Source organism: Polypterus senegalus, chromosome 3 (assembly GCF_016835505.1).
Source record: "Polypterus senegalus isolate Bchr_013 chromosome 3, ASM1683550v1, whole genome shotgun sequence".
NCBI lineage: Eukaryota > Metazoa > Chordata > Cladistia > Polypteriformes > Polypteridae > Polypterus > Polypterus senegalus.
The window spans coordinates 278,367,864-278,390,549 of record NC_053156.1 but is presented as its reverse complement, the minus strand read 5'-3'; the positions used below and the strand labels follow the sequence as shown (position 1 = coordinate 278,390,549).

At 40.7% G+C, this 22,686-nt stretch overlaps 1 protein-coding gene across 3 annotated transcripts in view; it reads right to left on the bottom strand.

Annotated features, from left to right (window-relative positions):
* The window catches only part of LOC120526218 (titin-like), an 82,921-nt gene that overhangs the window by 35,410 nt on the left and 24,825 nt on the right, over positions 1-22,686 (bottom strand). For 2 of the 3 annotated variants that reach the window (XM_039749262.1, XM_039749263.1), the window contains exons 2-10: positions 12,843-13,133; positions 11,121-11,232; positions 10,626-10,870; positions 2,206-2,317; positions 1,911-2,076; positions 1,570-1,716; positions 1,026-1,116; positions 820-915; positions 405-604 (exon numbers count right to left, since the gene is read on the bottom strand). In XM_039749262.1, the coding sequence (XP_039605196.1) occupies positions 405-604; positions 820-915; positions 1,026-1,116; positions 1,570-1,716; positions 1,911-2,076; positions 2,206-2,317; positions 10,626-10,870; positions 11,121-11,232; positions 12,843-13,097 (1,424 nt within the window). In that variant the 5' untranslated portion in view covers positions 13,098-13,133. Of the gene's footprint in view, positions 1-404; positions 605-819; positions 916-1,025; positions 1,117-1,569; positions 1,717-1,910; positions 2,077-2,205; positions 2,318-10,625; positions 10,871-11,120; positions 11,233-12,842; positions 13,134-22,686 lie in introns of those variants that run through there. The other variant, XM_039749265.1, reaches the window with a different exon arrangement.

Sequence of the window (22,686 nt, the reverse complement as noted above, 5' to 3'; positions counted from 1 at the left end):
GACTTGAAGGGGGTGAGTACCGATGCAATCTTATTGAATATTTTGTATTTGTAATTCATTTAGACCATCATGCAGAGAGATGTTTTCACTTTGACATTAAAATCTGTTTCTGTTGATCAGTGTCAAAAAGAGTCAAATTGAATCTGCTTTGATTCAGTGGCAGCTCATAGTATGAGATAATATCTGTCAAAGTATCCCCAATTATATAACGTGAATACGGCAGACAGACAGTTGTTTGGCTCTCTCCTGTTACAAGTGGTATTACTTTTATTTGACTCTCTTGTGTTGCATATGCTGTCACAGCACACATATTCCATCACCTTGGTTTTTTGAAACACTAGCTTTTCACCACATTGCAATTTGAAATAGGAAGATGTTAAAAGATGAAAGTGGATTTTTCTTACTGATGCTCTTCTGGAGCTTCCCCTGCCTGCCGCCTTGTCATTGAGCTGCACATGTCCTGCACGCGATCCTTGGTTTGCTGTAATTGCCCTCGGATGCCTTCCAACTGCCTCTCTAGTTCCTGGTTTGTCCTGCGCAGCTCCTCGTTCTCTGAGCTGGTCTTGTTCTTTGAGTTGAGAAGTACCTGGACACTCTCCTCCAGCTGTGTAAGAGAAGAAGACCACCCAGGTTACTAGTATGAGCCATCAACAGCATAGAAGCGGTGGTGTGGAGCATGCCAGGATGTCTTTAGTTTTTTTCCTTCTAGAGTCAGCCTAAGCAATCTGCTCGTACTAAGCATCAAGTGGAACTCATATGATCAGCCCATCAATCAAGCTTACATTTATTGGCTTTGGTTAAGCTAAATGTGGTGATCACCTCATTTTGAACTTTAGTGAGATGATGGACTTCACAGTTTTTCTGATCCAGTGCTTTCCTCAGATGCTTGGCTTGAGCCTCTGATGTTTTAAATCTCTGATAACAAAAATCAAAGAAGATGTTTGAGTTAGAGTTTGTACTCCGTGAAACATTTGCTGAAAGCAGCCAGGTAAAGTACAAAGGCCTAGAAGCAATAGGAAACTTGCCTCACTGCGAAGCCTCTCTCTTTCTTGAATGATCTGGTGCTCCATCTCCTCATAGAGGTGCTGCACCTCCTGGTTATGGTCTATAATCCTCCTGCAAGAGAGAAGAATGAGGTTCTAGGTGGCTCTTGTATATCAGATGTTAAGGGTATGGATGATGCTCGCACTTAGGAGACCTGGGTTCATTTCCCGGGTCCTCCCTGCGTGGAGTTTGCATGTTCTCTGGGTGGGTTTCCTCCGGGTACTCCAGTTTCCTCCCACAGTCCAAAGACATGCAGGTTAGGTGGATTGGCGATTCTAAATTGTCCCTTGTGTGTGCTTGATATGTGGGTGTGGGTTTGTGTGTCCTGCGGTAGGTTGGCACCCTGCCCGGGATTGCTTCCTGCCTTGTGCCCTGTGTTGGCTGGGATTGGCTCCAGCAGACCCCTGTGACCCTGTGTTCGGATTCAACGGGTTGGTAAATGGATGGATGGATGGATGATGCTAGTATATCAGGAATAAGAATGAGCCAACTGGCCAACTATGAAGAAGCCAGTCTGTCACTTACTTCTTCAGTGTCAGCTCCAGGCTCTCCTTCTCCTCTTGAGCTTGACGGATCTGGAGTGTCACCTTAGCCACAAACTCCTCCAGGTTCTCCAGGAGATGAGGCTCCCTGTACCGCAGCTCTGTCCACAGCTTCCAAATCTCTGTTTGGCTGTGGATCAAGTGACAAACAGAGCGTAGTGAACCTGCTGACCCAATCTCAACGCGTTATGTCCTTCTAGATAAAAATTGACGAGGACCTTAAATGAATTAATGCTTGGTTAACTTAGCTTGTTTCATTTATGGTCATTGAATCTTTGCTTTCCATAAAATCAATAAGGTGAATATCAATGAATAAATCTTTACTCTTGCAAGAGATTGTCAGCTCCCAAACTTTCCATCAGACGCAAAAAATGCTTTTTCTCTTCACTGTCCACCTCCTCCAGGAAATCTGGTACAGGCGACTGATAAAGGGAAGGCTCCATTTTCTTCTGCATGTCTTTGAGTTGTGGTTGTTTTCCCAAGAACTGTTCTGAATGGAAAGGATGAAGAATTTAAAATGAAGTCAGTGATATTAATTTAGCCAGGGGTCCTCTGTTTGCTAGTGGCACTGAGGACATACAGAAATGAGGATGCATTAAGTTCTGATGACTCCACTCACTTAGTCCTTTGAGAAAGTCCTCAGTAGTCACAAAGCCATGCCTTTCATGGTCAAGATGATCAAAGACCACCTGTAGATCCTTGAAGTCAAGCTGGAGGCTTCCTGCCAGCCTCTGAAAAAAACAGTGATGAGTTTAGAATGTGCTGCAAGATCACAGGACACGGCTTCAATTGTGACTTCAGTGCTCTATTTTTTCTTTAGCTTCCAAGATCCTTTACTGGCATGACATGACACACGTCATACATATAAAAAAAAAAATATCATTTGACTTATTTAAGCAATGTGACAAAGCACCACCTAGTGGACACTGCAGTCCAAAGAACAAATTTACCAAGAAAAGAGATCACAAGTATAAAAGTATTGAAATTGCTTAGCAGAGCAAGCTGCACAAAAGGAATAAATACAAAGAAATGTTTCTGACCCTTCGGGCCCTGGCTAAGTGGTAAATTTACTTACTGGCTTGAAAATGCTCCAACCTTGTTTTCATCTCTAGTCCTCTCCACCTTCACCTTCTCACAATAGATTATATTAGTAGACATTTAATGCATAGAGTTTCTGTTATGGCGGCACGGTGGTGCTGTGGGTAGTGCTGCTGCCTCGCAGTAAGGAGACCTGGGTTCTCTTCTCGGGTCCTCCCTGCTTGGAGTTTGCATGTTCTCCCCGTGTCTGTGTGGGTTTCCTCCGGGTGCTCCGGTTTCCTCCCACAGTCCAAAGACATGCAAGTTAGGTGCATTGGCAATCCTAAATTGTCCCTAGTGTGTGCTTGGTGTGTGGGTGTGTTTGTGTGTGCCATGCGGTGTGCTGGCGCCCTGCCCGGGATTTGTTCCTCCCTTGTGCCCTGTGTTGGCTGCAATTGGCTCCAGCAGACCCCCGTGACCCTGTAGTTAGGATATAGCAGGTTGGACAATGAATGAATGAATGAGTTTCAGTTGTCTGGTCATCAACCGCCCTTACAGAGTCTAAGGGGCAGTGGCTGTGGTGCCAGACTTTATACAACAAGATTGCTGGTTTAGGTCCTGCTGCTGACTCACTAGGCTTCTTTATACCTGCATGCATTTTGTATCTTGAATATAATTTAACCATATTACAATTACACTATGGTCATGGTGTGCTCATGACTTGTGCCTGATCCTAGCAGGACAGACTTTCTTTTCCTGTGATCTTTAATGGATGAGTTAGGGTCAGGAAATGGATGGTTAGATATTTGCTCTTCTCTGCACCTTTTCTAGTGCTGCTATGTCCTTTTTGTAGTCTGGAGACCAAAACTGTACACAATACTCCAGATGAGGCCTCACCAGTGTGTTATAAAGGTTGAGCAGACCCTCCTGTGACTTGTACTCCACACATCAAGGCGCTATATAACCTGACATTCTGTTAGCCTTCTTAATGGCTTCTAAACACTCTTTAGCAGTTGATAGTGTTGAGTCCACTGCAACTCCTAAATCCTTTGTCATAAGGTGTACTTGGATCTCCAATTATGTATTCAAATCTAACATTTTACTTGTAATATGTGTTATGATTCGTGGTATATAAACTTATTGAAAGTTTTATGTAAACAAAGTGTTTCTTTGGTGTTCTTGCTGACCTAGTCATTTGAAGAAGGCAAGGCATTCTGCCAGTCCTGCCAGGCTCTTCTGATAATTAGATGTCCATGGAGAGGTTTTCGCAGCCTCTGTCTGCATGTATAATGCGTATCCCTCCTGTTTGTCTGTTTGTGTTGACATACCAGTTTCTGGATGAGTTCTCCAGTTACCAAATTCAATTCAATTAAACTTTTTGTAAAAACTATAAGTGTGCCTCCACTTATGAGACCAGCGCATTATAGACTAACGGATCCTGTCAGGTATCAGGCCATCATGCTGCCTATTTTGCTCTGCAGATCTTTGCAAGTTAGGTTCCGTCTGAGAATAAGTAGTGCATCCATTTTCATTCACACACTATGGGCCAATCTACAGTCACCCATTAATTTGATTTGCGTGTGGGAGAAAGAAAGAGTACCTGGAAAAAAACACACACACACACACACACACACACACACTCAGGAAGAACAGGAAAACATTACATGGCAGCCACCTGGGGGTATAAATGGTGCATACGCACAGAAATGTTGTGTTAGAACATTTCCACGTTCAAATCGCGATGTATAAAACCTACACTTGGCGTAAAGCCACACACTTTTCCATGGTACCTCATACCATGTCATACGCAAGTTCTCCGCTCGGTTTTGCAGACTGGCGGCACCCAGCGTCAAAGCAGTGCTACTGTTCCAGTGTGGTTACTCTTTATTTTCCTGCCGCGGCTTTATAAATACACTGAAACTAACCGCATATTGTTTATTAGTGTAATGCTTCTGATTGCAATTAACTTGTAACAATATAATGATCCAGGGAATAGCCATAGTATTCCAAATACCATAACTGCTTTAGCTTTGTTACTCTCACTGCACCTTCTTCTTCTTTCAGCTCCTCCCGTTAGGAGTTGCCACAGCGGATCATCTTTTTCCATATTACTCTCACTGCACCATTCAGAGTATTTATATCACTGTATATGAGTGTGAATCACAGCAGCAGCTGATCGGAAAGAGAAATATCGGTATACAGCATCAAGCCGACCCTGCCTCAGCCACGGCAAAACATTTCAAAGCCATACCTGTACGGACCTCGCGGTTCAGAAACAATCAATCAGTCCATCAATTGCTCCTTGTAGAACTGTTTGTACTTATAAGTACAATCACCCCATTGTAAACTTGCACTACAGTTATAATATTGCACAACCTGCGCCACTTTATAAAGCGTGTATTTACATATGATGACGATATCGTTTTTAAGATGAAATGCAGCAAAATATGTTGATTATATTATACAGATAAAAATGTAACTTCATTTAAATAATCTGTATTATTCGGAAGAACGTGAAAGTTGGAGTACGCACAAATTCCTGCATCTAGATTTTTCTGTGCGTAAGCACATTTCGGCTTTTGTGCTTACGTCATGTTATAGTGCGAATTCTACGAACGGCGTTATCCATGAGGCCCCAGGTCTGGATCGCTAGGGTTTACGGAGAATGGTCAGAAAAAGGGAAAACATCCAGTGTGTGGTAGTTGTCTAGGTGACAATGCCTTGTTAATGCCAGAGGTTAGAGGAGAATGGCCAGACTGGTTTGAGCTGATAGAAAGGCAATAGTAACTCAAATAACCACTTGTTACAACTGAGGTATGCAGAAGAGCATCTCTGAATGCACAACATGTCGAACCATAAAGCAGATGGGCTACAGCAGCAGGAGACCACTCCAGGTGCCATTCCTATCAGCTAAGAACACAAGCTTACCAAAATTAAACAACAGAAGATTGGAAAAATGTCACCTGGTGTGATGAGTCTCAATTTCTCATTTGCATGGTACGGTCAGAATTTGGTGAAAATAACATGAATGCATGGATCCATCCTGCCTTGTATCAACAGTTCAGGCTGGTGTTGGTGGTGTAATAGTGTGGGGTATATTTTCTTGGCACACTTTAAGTCCCTTGGTATCAACTGAGCATCATTTAAATGCCACAGCATACCTGGTTATTATTTCTGACAACATCTATCCCTTTATGACGTAGTGTACCAATCTTCTGATGGCTACTTCCAACAGGATAATGCACCATGTCACAAAGATCAAATCATCTCAAGCTGGTTTCTTGACAATGAGTTCACTGTACCAAAATGGCCTCCTCAGTCACCAAATTTAAAGCCAACAGAGCAACTTTAGGATGTGATGGAATGGGAGAGTCGCATCATGGATGTGTAGCTGAACAAATCTGCAGCAACTGTGTGATGATATCATGTCAATATGGACCAAAATCAATGAGGAATGTTTCCAGCCCCTTGTTGAATCTACACTATGAAGAATTAATGCAGTTCAGAAGTCTAAAGGGACTCCAACTCAGTACTAGTAAGGTGTACCTAATAAAGTGGCCGGTGAATGTATAGTATGCACACATCATAATCTATATATATAATTCACTAAGGCAAGACACCCATGGAAAGCACACCGGAAGGGGCGTGGATTCACTAAGCCGCCAAGAAGTAAGACACCTATGGCGCACGCAGGAAGGAGCCACGCCGGAGGTGAAACGTCAAACATGCGTCTTCTTAGATGCTCCTGCAGGAACACGGAAAGTCTACATGAGTCACAGGTGCATCTGGACTGTGCAAAGACGACAACGACTCAAGTGACGAGTTGGACGTGGGCACATGAGCGATGGCGGTCAGCCAGTTTTCAGTCATGGACGATTGTGTGTTGGTTCGTTCCGTGCATTGTTACAATGTTGCTTTTCTTGCTGATTTATTACACTACCGATTTTTCAAACGTTAATTTTCTCCCTGTGCTTAAAAATCATTAAAAAACCAGCCTGATTATGCGGCGTATGGTACGCCGCGGGTTGGCTAGTAGTTATTATTCATTTAACCATGTTTAACTGAACAGGAGATGTTGTATCAAAAGTGAGGCTTTGCATGGGCTAAAGGTAATGGACATCTCCAGATATTCAGCCAACCACAAAAGACGTGGGTGCCTTTGGTGACTGATGACCCTAAATTTAAACCAAACATCACCTGAAACAATTAAACAGTCACTTTCTTGTTACCTGTAAGTTAAGAGAAGTGGGAGTGTGTGAGCAGCTGGATGAGCCGAACAAGACTGATTTATGCAAGCCAGATAGAGAGCCATAGGGACTTTTCAAGATTTATCTCTTAAGGCATGAGGATCTATCAGCCAGTATTTCCAAATAAAGGAAACAGCACTTTGTTCAGCAAATCATTGTGCAAGTCACACTTTATTATTTGCACATTAAACAAAATCAATAACTTCAACAGGTAAGGTCTGAGAGTACCTGCTCCCTTTGAACAGATTTCCTCATTCCATCACCTTCTCCAGCTCAGTCAGACATCCCAGTTTACCTGCTGAGCTCATTCCCTGACCTTGAACTTAATAAGCGTGTACTGTGTGCCAACATACCACAAATCATTCTTGTTGTTGTGGATGAGTGGAATACTCTAAAACTGGACTGCCTCTGATTGAACAGAGTGGCTTGCTGAAGAATGATCTATCAGCATTCCCTGGTAGTGCCCTGCTTGTGCCACCAGCTTCTCACCATACATGCCAACAGGATTACTGTGGACCCATCATGTTCCATACACAATTTACTTTAGCTGCTTCCTCAGGTAGTTGATTCACATGACTTACACCTAAAATTTTAAGAACACCTTAATCCTGCCTGTTCTTAAGCTGGACAATACTTAATGAGTGCCCAATTATTACACTGATTATGTCTAAATTTACATTACAGGGCATCTGTTTAGTATTTATTTATAGATATTTACTATACAATTGTTTCCACGTGTGAGTTATTGGTTGATAGGTGTACTGCTTACAGAGGCAGGAAGGGATGAGGAACAGACTATAAGATTAATCAAAGTCTTAAACCAGAAAATCTATCTATCTATCTATCTATCTATCTATCTATCTATCTATCTATCTATCTATCTATCTATCTATCTATCTATCTATCAGTTATATAGTGCCTATCTATCTATCTATCTATCTATCTATCTATCTATCTATCTATCTATCTATCTATCTATCTATCTATCTATCTATCTATCTATCTTAAAGTGCATACACGTGATGTGCCTCAAATAAGGCAAAACACATGTCATGTACTCTTTGTATTATTTGGCAGGTACTATATATATATATATATTCAATGCATTCGTAGTCTGAATCACAATCTGATTGTGTGGTAGGTTACCTATCAGGTAACGCTTGTGGTTAGTCAGCAAGTCGGCTAACATCCGCCATGGAGCCCTCTTTCAGTTGCGAGAAGCAGATCATAGAACGGTTGAAATAGTTTTTACTGTCAAATAATGCAAAGAGTACGCGACACGTGTTTCGTCCTAATTCTGGGCTCATCAGGCGTACACACTCACTGCACTCCCTCTCGGGAATCAAACCTCAGGCGTCAGCGGCGAAGCCTCTCACGTTGCACCACGGCGTGTGGTTCGTTTTTTTTGACAGTCTGTAGATTGGGGTAATTGCATTCAATGCATTCGTAGTCTGAATCACAATCTGAGAGGTTCGATTCCCGAGAGGGAGTACAGTGAGTGTGTACACCTGATGAGCCCAGAATTAGGGCGAAACACGTGTCGCTGTACTTTGCATTATTTGACAGTAAAACTATACATATATATATATATATATATATTATATACAGTATATATATATATATATATATATATATATATATATATATATATATACAGTATATATATATATATATATATATATATATATATATATATATATATATATATATATATATATATATATATATATATATATATATATATATATATATATATATATATACTGTGGTGGCTGGGATTGGCTCCAGCAGACCCCTGTGACCCTGTAGTTAGGATATAGCGTGTTGGATAAAGGATGGATGGATGGATCGATGAATGAATGGATGGATGAATTCAAGATGAGTTATCAGATTTATTCATAATTTATAAGGCTTGTTCACAGATTCTAGTAATGAAGCACTTAATGCATGTTTGTTTTCTTTTTATTTCTAATTGCATCTTTTCACTTTTACTACTTGAAATGAATAACTGTCTATTAAAGAACTTTCTTACACCTGATTTTTAATCAGAGCAATTTTCAACTGAAGGGAATTTCTACCTTTGTACTCTAAAGTATATTTTAAGAATATGAACTTTTATGCTTTTACTTGAGTAAATATGATTAACGCATACTTTACTTTTTACCAGAGAATTTGAATAGATGAGGACTTGCACTTGTACTTACTGTAAGTAATGTATTTCTGTACTTCTGCCACCTCCCAATGGGTAAAACTTTTAATTGTAAGCCGAGCAGTGCCTCGATACTCACCTCTGTGTCTGTCTGTCTGTCTCTTTCTTTCTCTCTCTCTCTGTGATTGATGATGCAGCGATCATAATTATTCTCTCCCTGCATATCACTGTATATCATTAATTTGCTCTTGTTTTTATTACGTTAAAGAGATAAAAGCAGAAGTCTGAAAGTGACAATTGGGTGCATGTTTTAAAACGACACTGTAAATTGCAATTTTTAGTTATTTATTTAAATTTAAATTTCTGTATTAGTGTAGCATAATTAAAAATGTGAGGAAAATGCTGCATCGGTTGAATTTATGGATATTGAGGAGCCTCATTGTTTATCTTTTATTGTCATTATCTGAATGTCTACTTGAGATCATTAATTTGAATTTTAGATTTACAAATCTTGACTGTTTTCTTCTTAAAGTGTAACAGATTGACTCATCTTAAAGGGTTTGAACTCCCCCCATTGTAGTTTTACAAAGTAGGGGTCCCCATACAGAATCTTGCATTGGGCCCCCAAAAAGTTAGAAATGGCCATGATGGTACATACAAGTTCAGGATTGACTGTCAAATGAAAGCTTATTATTTTATTGATCATTAAGCATCAAACTTGACTAAACACTGATAAAGGATAGCAAAGTGACCTGTGGTTGTATGTTTACCGCACAGTGATTACAAAGTGATACCACCATAATGGCAGAAAGAAAAAGAAGAACAAAAACATCTGCTGAGTGATGAAGAACAAGAAAAAATAAAAAGACAAGACAATGAATGACATTGAAAAGTAAGAAATAATCCTGACTATACAGCAGGCTCTTAGGCATGCAAGACAAAGTCCAGGATGCAGACAGAAGAGCACATGAAGCAATTGAGAAGATTGTAAAATGGTTGAAATGTCCCACCATATGAAATAATTGCCATTAGATTTCTCCATCAATGTTTCTGTGAACACCACTACTTAGCAACTGGACGTCAGCATTGTGATCAACATCATGCTGTATTTTTTAACTCAAAAACAAAGTTTTGCTTCCACTAAATGAGCTTCCAGAAATAATACAATACATTATGACCTCCGGAGGAACTGAAAAAAGAGACTACGAAGTGTAAGTTCTTCCTTTTGTAAACAATGGGCAAAGAGTTTACTGTTGTTTATATCTAGTTTTTTGTAGCTTGATTTTATTATTTTTTGCACTGTAGGTCCACATGTTTCACTTGTAATTCTTTAAAATAATACTAACTACAGGTAAAAGATATACTTTGAAGTGAGTTGTACCAGATTAGGACAGTAGATGTCACTGTTACTGTTCTAGTTTAAGCTTCCTCAGTTTGAGTTCTTCTACTCTTGAGAAAGTGGAAGTCGGCCTGCCTCAACAGTTCATGCTAGTCATGTGAGAAAACCTGAGGCTTCACAACCACAATGCTCTACTTTTGTTTATTTACAGAAATGTTAAGTTTCGTTTTGCACATGATGACATTTTAACACTGCAGGGGAAGCCGTGTATTTATAGAAACGATTACCTGCAGGTCCCCGTGAGTGATGATGCCCGAGCCATCGGTAGTTTCCTCAGCTAGTGTCCCCAGCCAGCCTTCTGGATTGATTGTTCGGGGCTGTCGCCGGCTAGATCCCACTTTTCTCCTCTTTTGAGAAGTTGAAAAACCCCTTACGTTGATGTCCACACTAGCCCCTGGGTCCACGTGTGTGCTGGCTTCTTCATCCTTTGGCCTCCCCTCAGACATCACTGAGGAGGTCTCCATAAACTTCCCTTGAAATATGAAGAAACCAGGAAGTGTCAGAAGATTCTACAGCCCACCAACCGTTTAGATCTGTGTGTGTTGAGGGGACAAACTTTATTTATCGCTAGGCCGGCTTAAGTTTAGAATGTTGGCCGTACATTGCAACTTGAAGATGAATTTGTTTGCCAGTTTATCAAGTCTGTGGTTTGACAGGTCTTGCAACACCACACAGCCCCCACACTCTCCCCAAAGCACCTCTTCTCTGTAAGAGTTACTTACTGAGCCCCTCTGAGAAGTCCTCATTTGTGATGAATCCATTTCCCTCACGGTCCAAGCTCTGGAAAACCTGCTCCAGCTCCTCCGAAGTTAGTGGGAGGTCTGCCGCCAGCTTCTGTGAGAAAGGAGCAAAAGAAGAACTTAAAGGAACAAAGCAGTAATGGTGGCATCCATTTGGCTAGGGTCTAATAGTGTTTGCTCAAACATGAATGCTAGTGTTTCATACATTTGATTGCAAAAATACAAATTCTCCACTGTTGAAAAGTCTGGCAATATCTACCAAATTACATTTTTCTCACTTCCTGTTGTTTGACACCAAAAAGCAACTGGTATAATGAATAAACAATTTCAAGTTCAGGTTCTGTTGCATTTACTCATGCGCAGAACACAACAAAGTTGTTAGTTGTATATCTGACCAAAAGGCATGACGGCATTGCTCTCTGCCTCCATGACCATCAAATACTAATAAAGAGAGGCACAATATGAATATTTTATTGGAATAAAATGGTAAACTGTGGTTTGTCGTGGAGTTTTGCTTTCGCTATCCATCCATCCATTTTAAGAAATGCCCCTTTGAGTCTTAAGGTTGTGAGGTGTCAAACTTTTTTTGAAAAGATCAGACACTAATCAAGAACAAACCCTGAACAGGCTGCCGACTTTCTGAGTGACGCACTCACATTCCCACCCATACACACTCACATGGGGGCAATTTAGAGTCACCAAGTAATCAAAAACAACATCTTTGGGATGTGGGGAAAGAGCAGACTGCTTGGACATAACCAGCATGGAAACGACACAAAGGCCATGCAGACAGTCTAGATTAGAATAGATTATCTTTATTACTCCTATATGGAAATTCAGATAAATAGAGCAGCAGAAATGTAAAACAGAAACAAAAACAAGGATACAGATTAACAGGACAAATAATACAAGAAGCAAATCAATCAATCAATATTGTGCATATACGTCAAACTTAATGAGTATATCGGGAGGATGCATTGACCTGCCTGACAGCACTGGGCAGAAAAGACCCCCAGAGGCACTTTGTAGCACACTGTGGTGGAATGAGCCCGTGGCTAAAAGTGCTCCAAGAGAGCACCACCTGGAAGGGGATGGAGGGAACTTTTCATGATGGAATCCAATTTTGCCACCATCCTCTTTTCCACAACAGCTTCCAGCATGTCCAGGGTTCACCCGATAAGTTTGTTCAGGCATTGTGCATCTTTTGAGCTCAAGTTGCCTCCCTAGGAGATCACAGTGTAGAGCACCACACTGACTACTATGGACTGGTAGAACATTTCCAGCAACTTGCTGCACACATCAGAAGACCTGAGTCTCCTTAGGAGGTCAAGTCTGCACTGGCCCTTCTTGTACAGCGCCACTGCTTTGTCAGACCAGTCCAGTTTGTTGTCTTTGCAAGGGTGAAGTAGAAGTGCTAAATACTCAGCCTCCATGCTACTGTCTATTTCGAAACATTTCTTTCTAATGAGGTTGCCCACTTCCTCTAAGTTTCATGCCATGTTCCATCACACAAGCAGTTCTCTGAAACGTTAGAGGTGTGATGGCCAGCCAGTGAGCAAACGAAATGGTTTATGTTGTGATTCTTCTAATTTACCTACAGCAGTCCAAGCAGACAATATACACAGCGCGTAAATAGCCAAGACTTCCATTTCACCCTTGGGCCGGGCTAAGAGAACATTTAGTTGCGTACCCAGAGAGTCTCACCTGCATGTCGGCACGTGTAATAAAGCCCTTCGCCTCCGTGTCACAATCATGGAATATCTCCTGGATGGTATTCAGGGCTGCTGCATTCTCCTTGACATTTGCTGCTCCTTGACTGTTCGCCTCAGTGGGAATGTCCTTCTCAGGTTTGGCATGGGGCTCTTGCTCCTCCTCTGCAACCTCAGGATGATGAACGTTCTGTCGGAGTCTACGAGTGGAACCTAGCTTCCTGCCAGGGTTCGTTCTCCTGCCCGACATGCTGTGGTCCTTCTCAGCACTTCAGATTGGGAAGGCCTGTAAAAATAAGATGACACTGAGTCTCACAAACTGAGTTTGCAGGTTTATGGGGTCTTTATTTTCAAATGCACAGAGTACAGTAAAAGTTTAATTTGCGTGTGTTAATCAACATGGAACACGACAACATTCTTTAGTGTCATGAATTAGAATAGAATTAATTTACCTCACACAGTCTGTTTATCTTACCTGAAAAATCCAAGAGCACAGTTTACAGCACTGTCTACCATTAGGATACATAATAGGCTTCATCCAAATGCTGATGACATTAAGTCAGCGCTTCCCGATTCATTTTACCCTCGCACCCCCTGTGACGAACAAGACCGATTTCGCACCCCCTTGGTTTGAGAAGAAGTATGAAAAAATATGAGGTTAACGCAGAAAAACAGATCACCAATTGAAGCTTTATGAATAATGGATACTTTATTCTCCATCAATAATTGTTTGGGTAAAGCCTTACTCAGTGTAATCCTCCTTCCATTTTCTAATTTTTTTGCGGCTAGCCATGATTAAATGAACGGTAAAAAAGTAAGAGCGAAGCGACGGTGACTTATTGAGGCAGGCAGGCGAGAGCACAATAGCAGGCGAGCTCGATGTAGTGCGCGTCAAGTCGATCTAAAATGCACGGTCAGATTCGAAAAAATATATCTTTTCAGGTTCTATTTGGATATAAGTAGGTTCTATTTAGTTGACAGAAATATCTTTGGTAGGAATGTAAGTTGAATTTAGTCTTTAAATTTCTATGGTGAAGAAAAATTTATGCAATGATGACTAAATTTAACTTACATCCCTACCAAAGATATTTCTGTCGACTCAATAAAACTTACTTATATTTAAAATTTAAATAGAACTTGAGCAGATACGATAGTTCATAATACCCACGCAGCACTAAGTGCGTGTAAGAGCGGAAGTCATCCGTTTTAACAAGCAGCGTATTGCACTAATACGAAATAGCCTGCCCATTTAATTATTTAGGAATGGATAAATAAATTAAGATTTTGTACAAATAATGTTTTTCATTTTTCTTCCTCGATGGATTCTGGCACCCCCAGCAACAGCTGCTCGCACCTCCAATGGGGAAGCGCTGCACTAAGTTGTATTATGGCATAAAACTATAAGTCATAAAGTGCCATGTTATTTTCAAATCCAGTTGATCCAGACCAGCATGGCAGTTTGGGGGATAGAGCCTTTCCCATCTAGTATAGGCCGTAAGGCAGGAACAAAAACTGACCAGGGGGCCTGTCTATCACAGTGAACACATTTGGTCATTTTAGCGTTGCCAATTCACCTAACCTGCATGTCTTTTGAAAGTGGGATGAAACCCACCCAGACATGGGGAGAACATGCAAACTAGTCCACCCAGGGAGGACCCAGGATGCAAACCCTCGTCTCCTTACTGTGCCACCTAGTGGAAAAAGAAAATATAACACTGAGAAATAGTAGTCAGATATTCTCATTACCTGCCCAGGGTTTGTTTCCTGCCTTGTGCCCTGTGTTGGCTGGGATTGACCCTGTAGTTAGGATATAGCGGGTTAGAAAATGTTTTCATTATAATACTTTATCATTTATTTTTTTAATTAATTCTCCTTAATTTATTTGTATGTATTTTTGCACTTGATCTACTGGTCTGCTTTTCCAGTGTGCTATCTTATATATACTGTAAATGTCTACACGTGGAGGTGTGTGTGTGTGTCTGTCTGTCTGTCTGTCCGGCCCGGAAGTACGAGGCTACTATAGCATGAAGCTCAGACAGCCGGCAAGGCGGCCCCAAGTTAACAAGTCAGATGAAGAAAGCGACTCTGTTGCCAAAGTAATACCGCAGAGAAAACACAGAAACTCTTACACAAGCGAGACGAGCACTTCGGCAAATCGGTATCCCTTTTACTTCTCCTTCCACCGCTAATGCACAAGCGAGGTGAGAACATCGGCACAACGACTCCTCCTAGGAGAGAGATGCCCAGAATTGTTCCTTTCAATTACCTGACATCTCTACATTTCAATTTTTTTTTCCTGACGATTTCAATAGTTTCTAGGACTCCGGGCTTTTTACAGAACGGGCTTACACAGTTAATGTGTTATACTGTATATTGTAAATCAAAGAGGACTTGACATTTTAGAGTATTCCCCTAAATATTAGTATCTTAGTTACAAGAGACATGAATGACAATCAATTAGCATTCAATGGCAGCCAATTCTTCAAAGAGGCTGCCAAAAAGATCTGACAAAAGCAAAGCTTTCTGAAGTCTGAGATTCGTTTATTAATTCAAAAGCAGTTTTGTATAAAGTACCCAACAGCCATACATGAGTAAAAGCAGAGACACCTTTCTGGAAAGTGACCTGAGTAAATGTAAAATTTGCCCAGGAGTGTGATGCAGTGGTTAAGGCCTTGGACTTTAAGGCCTGGAGGTTGTTGGTTCAAATCCCACCACTGACACTGTGTGACCCTGAGCAAGTCACTTGACCTGTCTGTGCTCTGTAGCAGTAGGGGGCGCTATTGCTCCCTTGAACCCTCGGTTACCACGCCAAACACCAGGTAAAAAGTCCAATAATTATTATTTATTATAATAATAAAGTGCACAAAGCACCACCACTCCACTATTCTCAATCAGCAATACACTAATCCAATAAATCAATCCTCCAACTCCCAGACACTTAGCCACCCTTCCTTCCAGCTCAGCTCGCCATCTGGGAGCTCCCACAATTCTTTTATATCCCCTGACCCAGAAGTGTTCCCACAATCCTTCAGTTCATGATTCCTTATTACTTCCAGGTCAGATAAAAAGTCCTTCTTCACCCCGGAAGCACGTCACTTCCGCAGTCGCTTTGCCTATGACGCACTTCCGGGTTATAGGGCACATGTGACTCTCTGGGCCTCCCTGCAGCGTCCTCTGTTGGCCCCTGGGGTATCCAGCAGGTTTGTAAAGGAAAACACCATAGGCCATGATTCCCTGCTGGCATCCGGGGCACCTCCATGCTGCAGGGAGAGCTCCATCTGGCGGCCTGGGGGTATTGGCCATGATGACAAGCCGGCCATAGACCACAGCTCCAATTGGAAAGCTAAAACAAATGGAGCCGATTATATCATAAACTTTGTAAGTCACCTTGGATAACGGTGTCAGGCAAAAAAGTAAATGTAAAACTATTCAAATGGAAATTTTAAAGTATCAGGTATTAATTGTATTTAAATATCAAACATACAAGAAAATGTAGGAAATCTCTGTTTTACACTGTACATGGCCAAAAAACTTCTTACAGAATTAAAATACTCCCTTCTGTTTAATTTTGAGTTATTTTACAATTACTAAAATATGAACCAATTAATTGCAACTTGAAGCAGTGACATTTGGTACAAGAGGACATCTCAATGATTGTATCCTAATTTGAGTGGAGGGGATACTAAGCCAACAGGCGTGCAGGTTTCACCCACTTTAAGATCCGTTCCTGAAAACCCCTTTGTAATGAGTGAGGATGGCATCTGAACGCATTGGTAACAGTTGTGGAAATACCATCCTATGGTCTGTTCTTGGAATGACTGCCTAAGACCCCCTCCACATGGGCGTTCAAATCTTGGTTAAATGTATGTGCTCTGAGTAACCTGGGCGTTTAAGTTGCGTTTTGTAGTGGCACTTACTGAAATTGACTTCAATATGACGTGTTCAATTTTCAATATTCGCGTTCGTTTGCCGCTGGTAAACATCAACCTCTGCAGCCCTGATTGTAGTTTAGCTGTGGGGTGGCAGTTATCAGGTAAGTCAGTGATTTTAGCATGTGGGGTTCGAGGTTCATCCTTCATTGGATTCTCCTAAATATGGATCAGTTGGCATTATTGGCCCTGAACATTGACCTCCTTGTGTTAAAAAATCCTCCTGATATGGTGATGTGGGCAGAGAAAACATCACTGCAGTGTGTGAAGAAAGGAAGCTTTTGTTTAATCTGTGAAGAAATGCAACGATGTCCGCGTAAATTCTTCAAACTTTGTAGGATGTCAGTTTTCAGTTTTGATTGCCTGCTGCAGCTTTAACAACACCATAATACACGTCAGTCAACGTATTGTGCTGAGTCAGTGTTTGTCCTGAGCAGAGGCTACTCGTCACCTTAAAGTAAGCAAATATACAAACTGTATTCGCGTATGCACTCATCAACCGGCATTAATAATCCATAGTAGCTAGAGTTACGTCATTAGCACAAACTTACAGACTGTTTCAAATTCTCCATTATTATTATTATTATTATTATTATTATTATTATTATTATTTTGTTGATAATGTGTGTGTATGGCGCTGTATTCTAATGCCTTCTTCTCTTCAGCCTGCAGAAAGGAAGATTAACAGCCAATCCATCGTTGATTTCACTTCTGTTGTTCATCCGTCCGGATCTGCCCCTTTCTGCCACCTAACGACTGAACCTGGAAACCGGAAATCTTGTGTCCGTCCATTTCCGTCATGAACTCACGTCTGAGAAGACGTTCTTGCAAATATTGCGTCTTTTGTTTTTTAAAACCTTTAATTACATGGGGTCACCAACTCTTTATCTTTTTCTCATTTTACACTATCTATCTATCTATCTATCTATCTATCTATCTATCTATCTATCTATCTATCTATCTATCTATCTATCTATCTATCATATAGTGCCTTTGTTATCTATCTATCTACTAGCTGATTACCCAGTGGCTTTGCTCACTGAGTGCAGGGATAAAAAATTAAATGTAGTATTTATAAAATAAGTTATTAAGTAGTAAAACATTTTGATAAAAGAATTTGAAGAACATATAAGAAGCATATAAATTATTAAACAGTAAAACATTTCCATAAGATAATTTGAATGATATATAAGAAGTGCATAAATTATTAAACAGTAAAACATTAACATTTAAGAAGTAAAGATACATTGAGTACTACTGCAGTGGTTTCGGGTAAACTACCTGCTTGACAACCTTGCACTACGTGCCTGTGATTTAAGAGAAAAATTACTCTAAGAAATGTGGACGCTGCCCTTCCATGCTTAATGGACAGAAGGTCCAAACAATTCCCAAGTCCCTTACTTCACATGAAGAGGTCGGTACAACTTCTTAGATGTAAACCCTCCATCTTCTTAAAAGAATTCATCCCAAAAGCAACCTTGAATGTTGCAGGGTTTTAGTGACTCAAACTCACCTAAAAGGACAGTAAGTAGCCATGCACCGCAATTTACCAAGAGAGTTACGTTTTGATGATGCCAATCACACTCATTCGCAAAGATTTCCACTGTCCAAGGAGCCGACGGGGCACTTGAAGTGTCACAAACAGTGTGAGAAGAGAGGACGCTTCCCGAAACTGCAAAGCCGTTGACCTGGCGGAGCAGCCCGACATTCCACGCCTCCCAGCATCCACTTTGTTGTCACGACCCCTTGCCACTGAAGGCAGTCTCGTCTTCACATTGTTTATTGCTCGGTGCAGTTAAAAAGTAGAAAGACTCAAAGCTGTTTTCTTCATCTCTTCTACTATCAAGTACTGCCAGTTAAAAAAAAAGTTACAATGTGGCAGTTTCCACGACAGTCACGTGGATAAATAAATAAAACTTCTCTGTCAGAATGCGCCTGGCGGCGGACGGCTCAGCACTGAAGTCGAGAGAGGAGGGCTGGGAGAGGGCGACATGGGACGCACTTCTATGGGACAGATCGGCATGTTTGTGTGTACTTCTTTTCAATATCAGTAAAATAACTCTCACACAAATAATAACAAATAAAAACCACAAACATCCACAAACGAAGTGATTAGTTCTTGTATTATAATATGTTCTGTGGTCATATGCAATTTCCGTTTCAAATGCGAAAAGAATTTTATATATATAGATTATATTGTGCCTTATCTATCTATCTATCTATCTATCTATCTATCTATCTATCTATCTATCTATCTATCTATCTATCTATCTATCTATCTATCTATCTATCTATCTATCTATCTATCTATCTATCTATCTATCTATCTATCTATCTATCTATCTATCTATCTATCTATCTATCTATCTATCTATCTATCTATCTATCTATCTATCTATCTAAGCAATGATACCCAGTGTCTGTGCTGCCTTTAACAGAAATATCTAACCATCCATTTCCTGACCCTAACTCATCCATTAAAGATCACAGGAAAAGAAAGTCTGTCCTGCTAGGATCAGGCACAAGTCATGAGCACACCCTGAACTGGGCACTATCCATTATAGGACACATTCGAATCACACATCCAAACAAACTGGAAACTTTTAGGATTGCGGTTGACCTAACCAGCACATGTTTGAGATGTGAGAGAACCTGGAAAGAACCCATGCAGACACACAGAATGACAAAGACAGGAGCTGATCATAAATCCTTAGAATTGTGAGGCTGTGGTTCTAAATTTTGTATCACCCTGCCACCCCATCAGAAATATCTATACATCCATTTTCAATCCTGCTTAATCCAATACTATGTCATAGCCTGTGCTGGCAGCATCATTTGCAGGAAGTATCCATAATGGAAGGGGACAGCAGTGGTCAGAAATATTAAATGCAAATGAGTCCAAATGGACTGTAGAGCAATGTGTAGAACTAGTCATTAAATGGTGACCCCAAGTGATCAAGCTTCTTGGGTAAATGAGTATTGAAAACAGGCGTATCTACATAAATGATCTACATTTAATGAAGCAGGTCATTTCCCATGATTCATGAGGTTATTTATAAATACTGTATGTAGGTCACGCTTTTGTGGAATGTAACTCTGGCTGCTTGGCTACGTAACAAGACCTCAGTGACTGGTTGTAGCTGTTCAGGGAGAGCTCATCTTGATGACATTTCCTGTTGAATGAACCCAAAAATGTAACAAAAATATTTATTTTAAACTTGCCTGCCTCTACTCCAAACTCAGAAGCTATTCATATAAATGGTTATTAAGAAACTGTGCTCTGCCAGGACAATTGGTTCCACTTTGGAGGAAAATTGCTATGGCATTAGCTTAATGAAATATTGTATGACACTACTTATATTTGCTGAAAAAATACAAATCATTATTTTTCCCTGAGTTTGTAGCTGGTAGTTCACTGGGCACATATTTATTAATAAGATAGCTAAACACTGAAAATGTATTCTGATAATATAAAATTCACAATAATTTAGATATGAAGAGCATTATCAATTAAGCATTTATCTGTCTTTTGATTGATTGTGTTATTTGTCCCATGAGTCCATATCTTTGTCTTTAATGGCATGCATCTAAATATTCCTTTGAGATTAACAAAATTAATCTAATCTAATCTATAATGTGATTTATATTCTAGGCATACAAATTGCATTATAGGTGGGTAAGCAGTTGGAAAAAAAAAATCATGCCGGCATTATTTCAGAAAAGCAGCTTGTCATGACTTAATTTGCTTCTTTGACATTAACGAAATGTTCACAAACTTTGCCAAACTCCACACAATGCATTGAAGTCAATTGGGAAGAAGGAACTGAACTACCTTTGAGGGGATTGAAATGGTGCAATGGTCTTTTAAGTCTCCATAGGCTCTAGGGAAAACCTGTCAACCATTGTAGATTGATAATTGTTGTCAAATATTTAATCTGAGCTGTGTGTGAGGCAACAGCACTAAGCACTGTGCCACCGTACCCCAAACAATAAAAGCTGCAGATGGAACGAATGCCACACACACAATACAACAGACATCCACAGAGTAACAATATGTAAATAAAATATAGAACATTATGCTCACAGAGTTTCAACATAGGGGCACACATTCAAATAAAGCGACGGCATAGGATTGGCTCATTCCATTGTTTGAAGCCGCAGCTCTGGGCATAACCTTCAAGAATAAAGAAATGCCTTGTAAATAGTAATAAATCTTTGTTTTTTCTTATTTCACAGCTTGTCTTGTGTTTTCTGAGAATGAGGGGGAGATATTAAATGGTGCAACTCAAACCACTTACACCTGAACACCAGCAAAACCAAGGAGCTGGTGGTGGATTTTAGGAGGCCCAGGCCCCTCCTGGACCCCGTGATCATCAGAGCTGACTGTGTGCAGAGGGTACAGACCTATAAATACCTGGGAGTGCAGCTGGATGATAAATTGGACTGGACTGCCAATACTGATGCCCTGTGCAAAAAAGAACAAAGCCGACTATACTTCCTTAGAAGGCAGGCATCCTAAAATATCTGCATTAAGATGCTGCCGATGTTCTATTAGACATTTGTGGCGAGTGCCCTCTTCTACGTGGTGGTGTGCTGGGGCAGCATAAAGAAGAAGGACGCCTCACGCCTGGACAAACTGGTGAGGAAGGCAGGCTCTATTGCAGGCACAGAGATGGACAGTTTGACATCCGTGGCAGAGCGACGGGCGCTGAGCAGGCTCCTGTCAGTCATGGAGAATCCACTGCATCCACTGAACAGGATCATCTCCAGACAGAGGAGCAGCTTCAGCGACAGACTGCTGTCACCGTCCTGCTCCACTGACAGACTGAGGAGATCGTTTCTCCTCCACACTATACGACTCTTCAATTCCACCTGGGGGGTAAACATTAACATTATACAAAGTTATTGTCTGTTTTACCTGCATTTTAATCACTCTTTAATTTAATCTATCTATCTATCTATCTATCTATCTATCTATCTATCTATCTATCTATCTATCTATCTATCTATCTATCTATCTATCTATCTATCTATCTATCTATCTATCTATCTATCTATCTATCTATCTATCTATCTATCTATCTATCTATCTATCTATCTATCTATCGCTGAGCTCCTGGCTAGCAATGTGTGTGTTGCCAGTCACAGTGATCAGTTTTACATATCCATTGGCAGTTCTAGTAATACTGCAAGGATTTTGTTTATTTGTTTTTAAAGCATGCAGAATGTGGGATTGAAATGACCGCAAGTGGAGAAAACAACTGCAGTTGAGACGGGAAAAATATTACACAGCACACAGAAATGGCCAAGTCACCAAAGATCTTAAGGTGGATATCCATGAAAGTTTTGTGTATGGCTGCTACAGTTCTACGAAATCACATTGGCTTTGCAAAGCATCATGATGTGCTTGGAAAAAAAATGTTCTCCTAAGCCAGCTGCACTGCAAATTTCCAGGAACATATTTCATGTACTTGGTCACCTAGGAACACAGCATATTCACTGTAAAAAAACACTTTGGTGAAATTTAATGGTCAACATTATTCATATCATACAGTGTATAACTGAAATGCTATCTGTCAAAGTACCACAGCAGCCTTGCCTGAACTTTAACATTTTCTGATGAAGCTGAACATCTACTTCTTTGAAAGCATGTGTCGATTTCCCACTGCCTCCTGTGCACTCCTGGGGCCTCATGTATAACGCCGTGCGTAGAACTCGCACTATAACATGGCGTAAGCACAAAAGCCGAAATGTGCTTACGAACAGAAAAATCCAGATGCAGGAATCTGTGCGTAGTCCAACTTCCACGTTCTTCCACTACATAAATCCCGATCAGCGTGAAAAGTAACGCTCGTGCATGCGTCTTTTGTCCTGCCCCAAAGTGAAAGTGAGAGTTTTAGCCCACTGTCT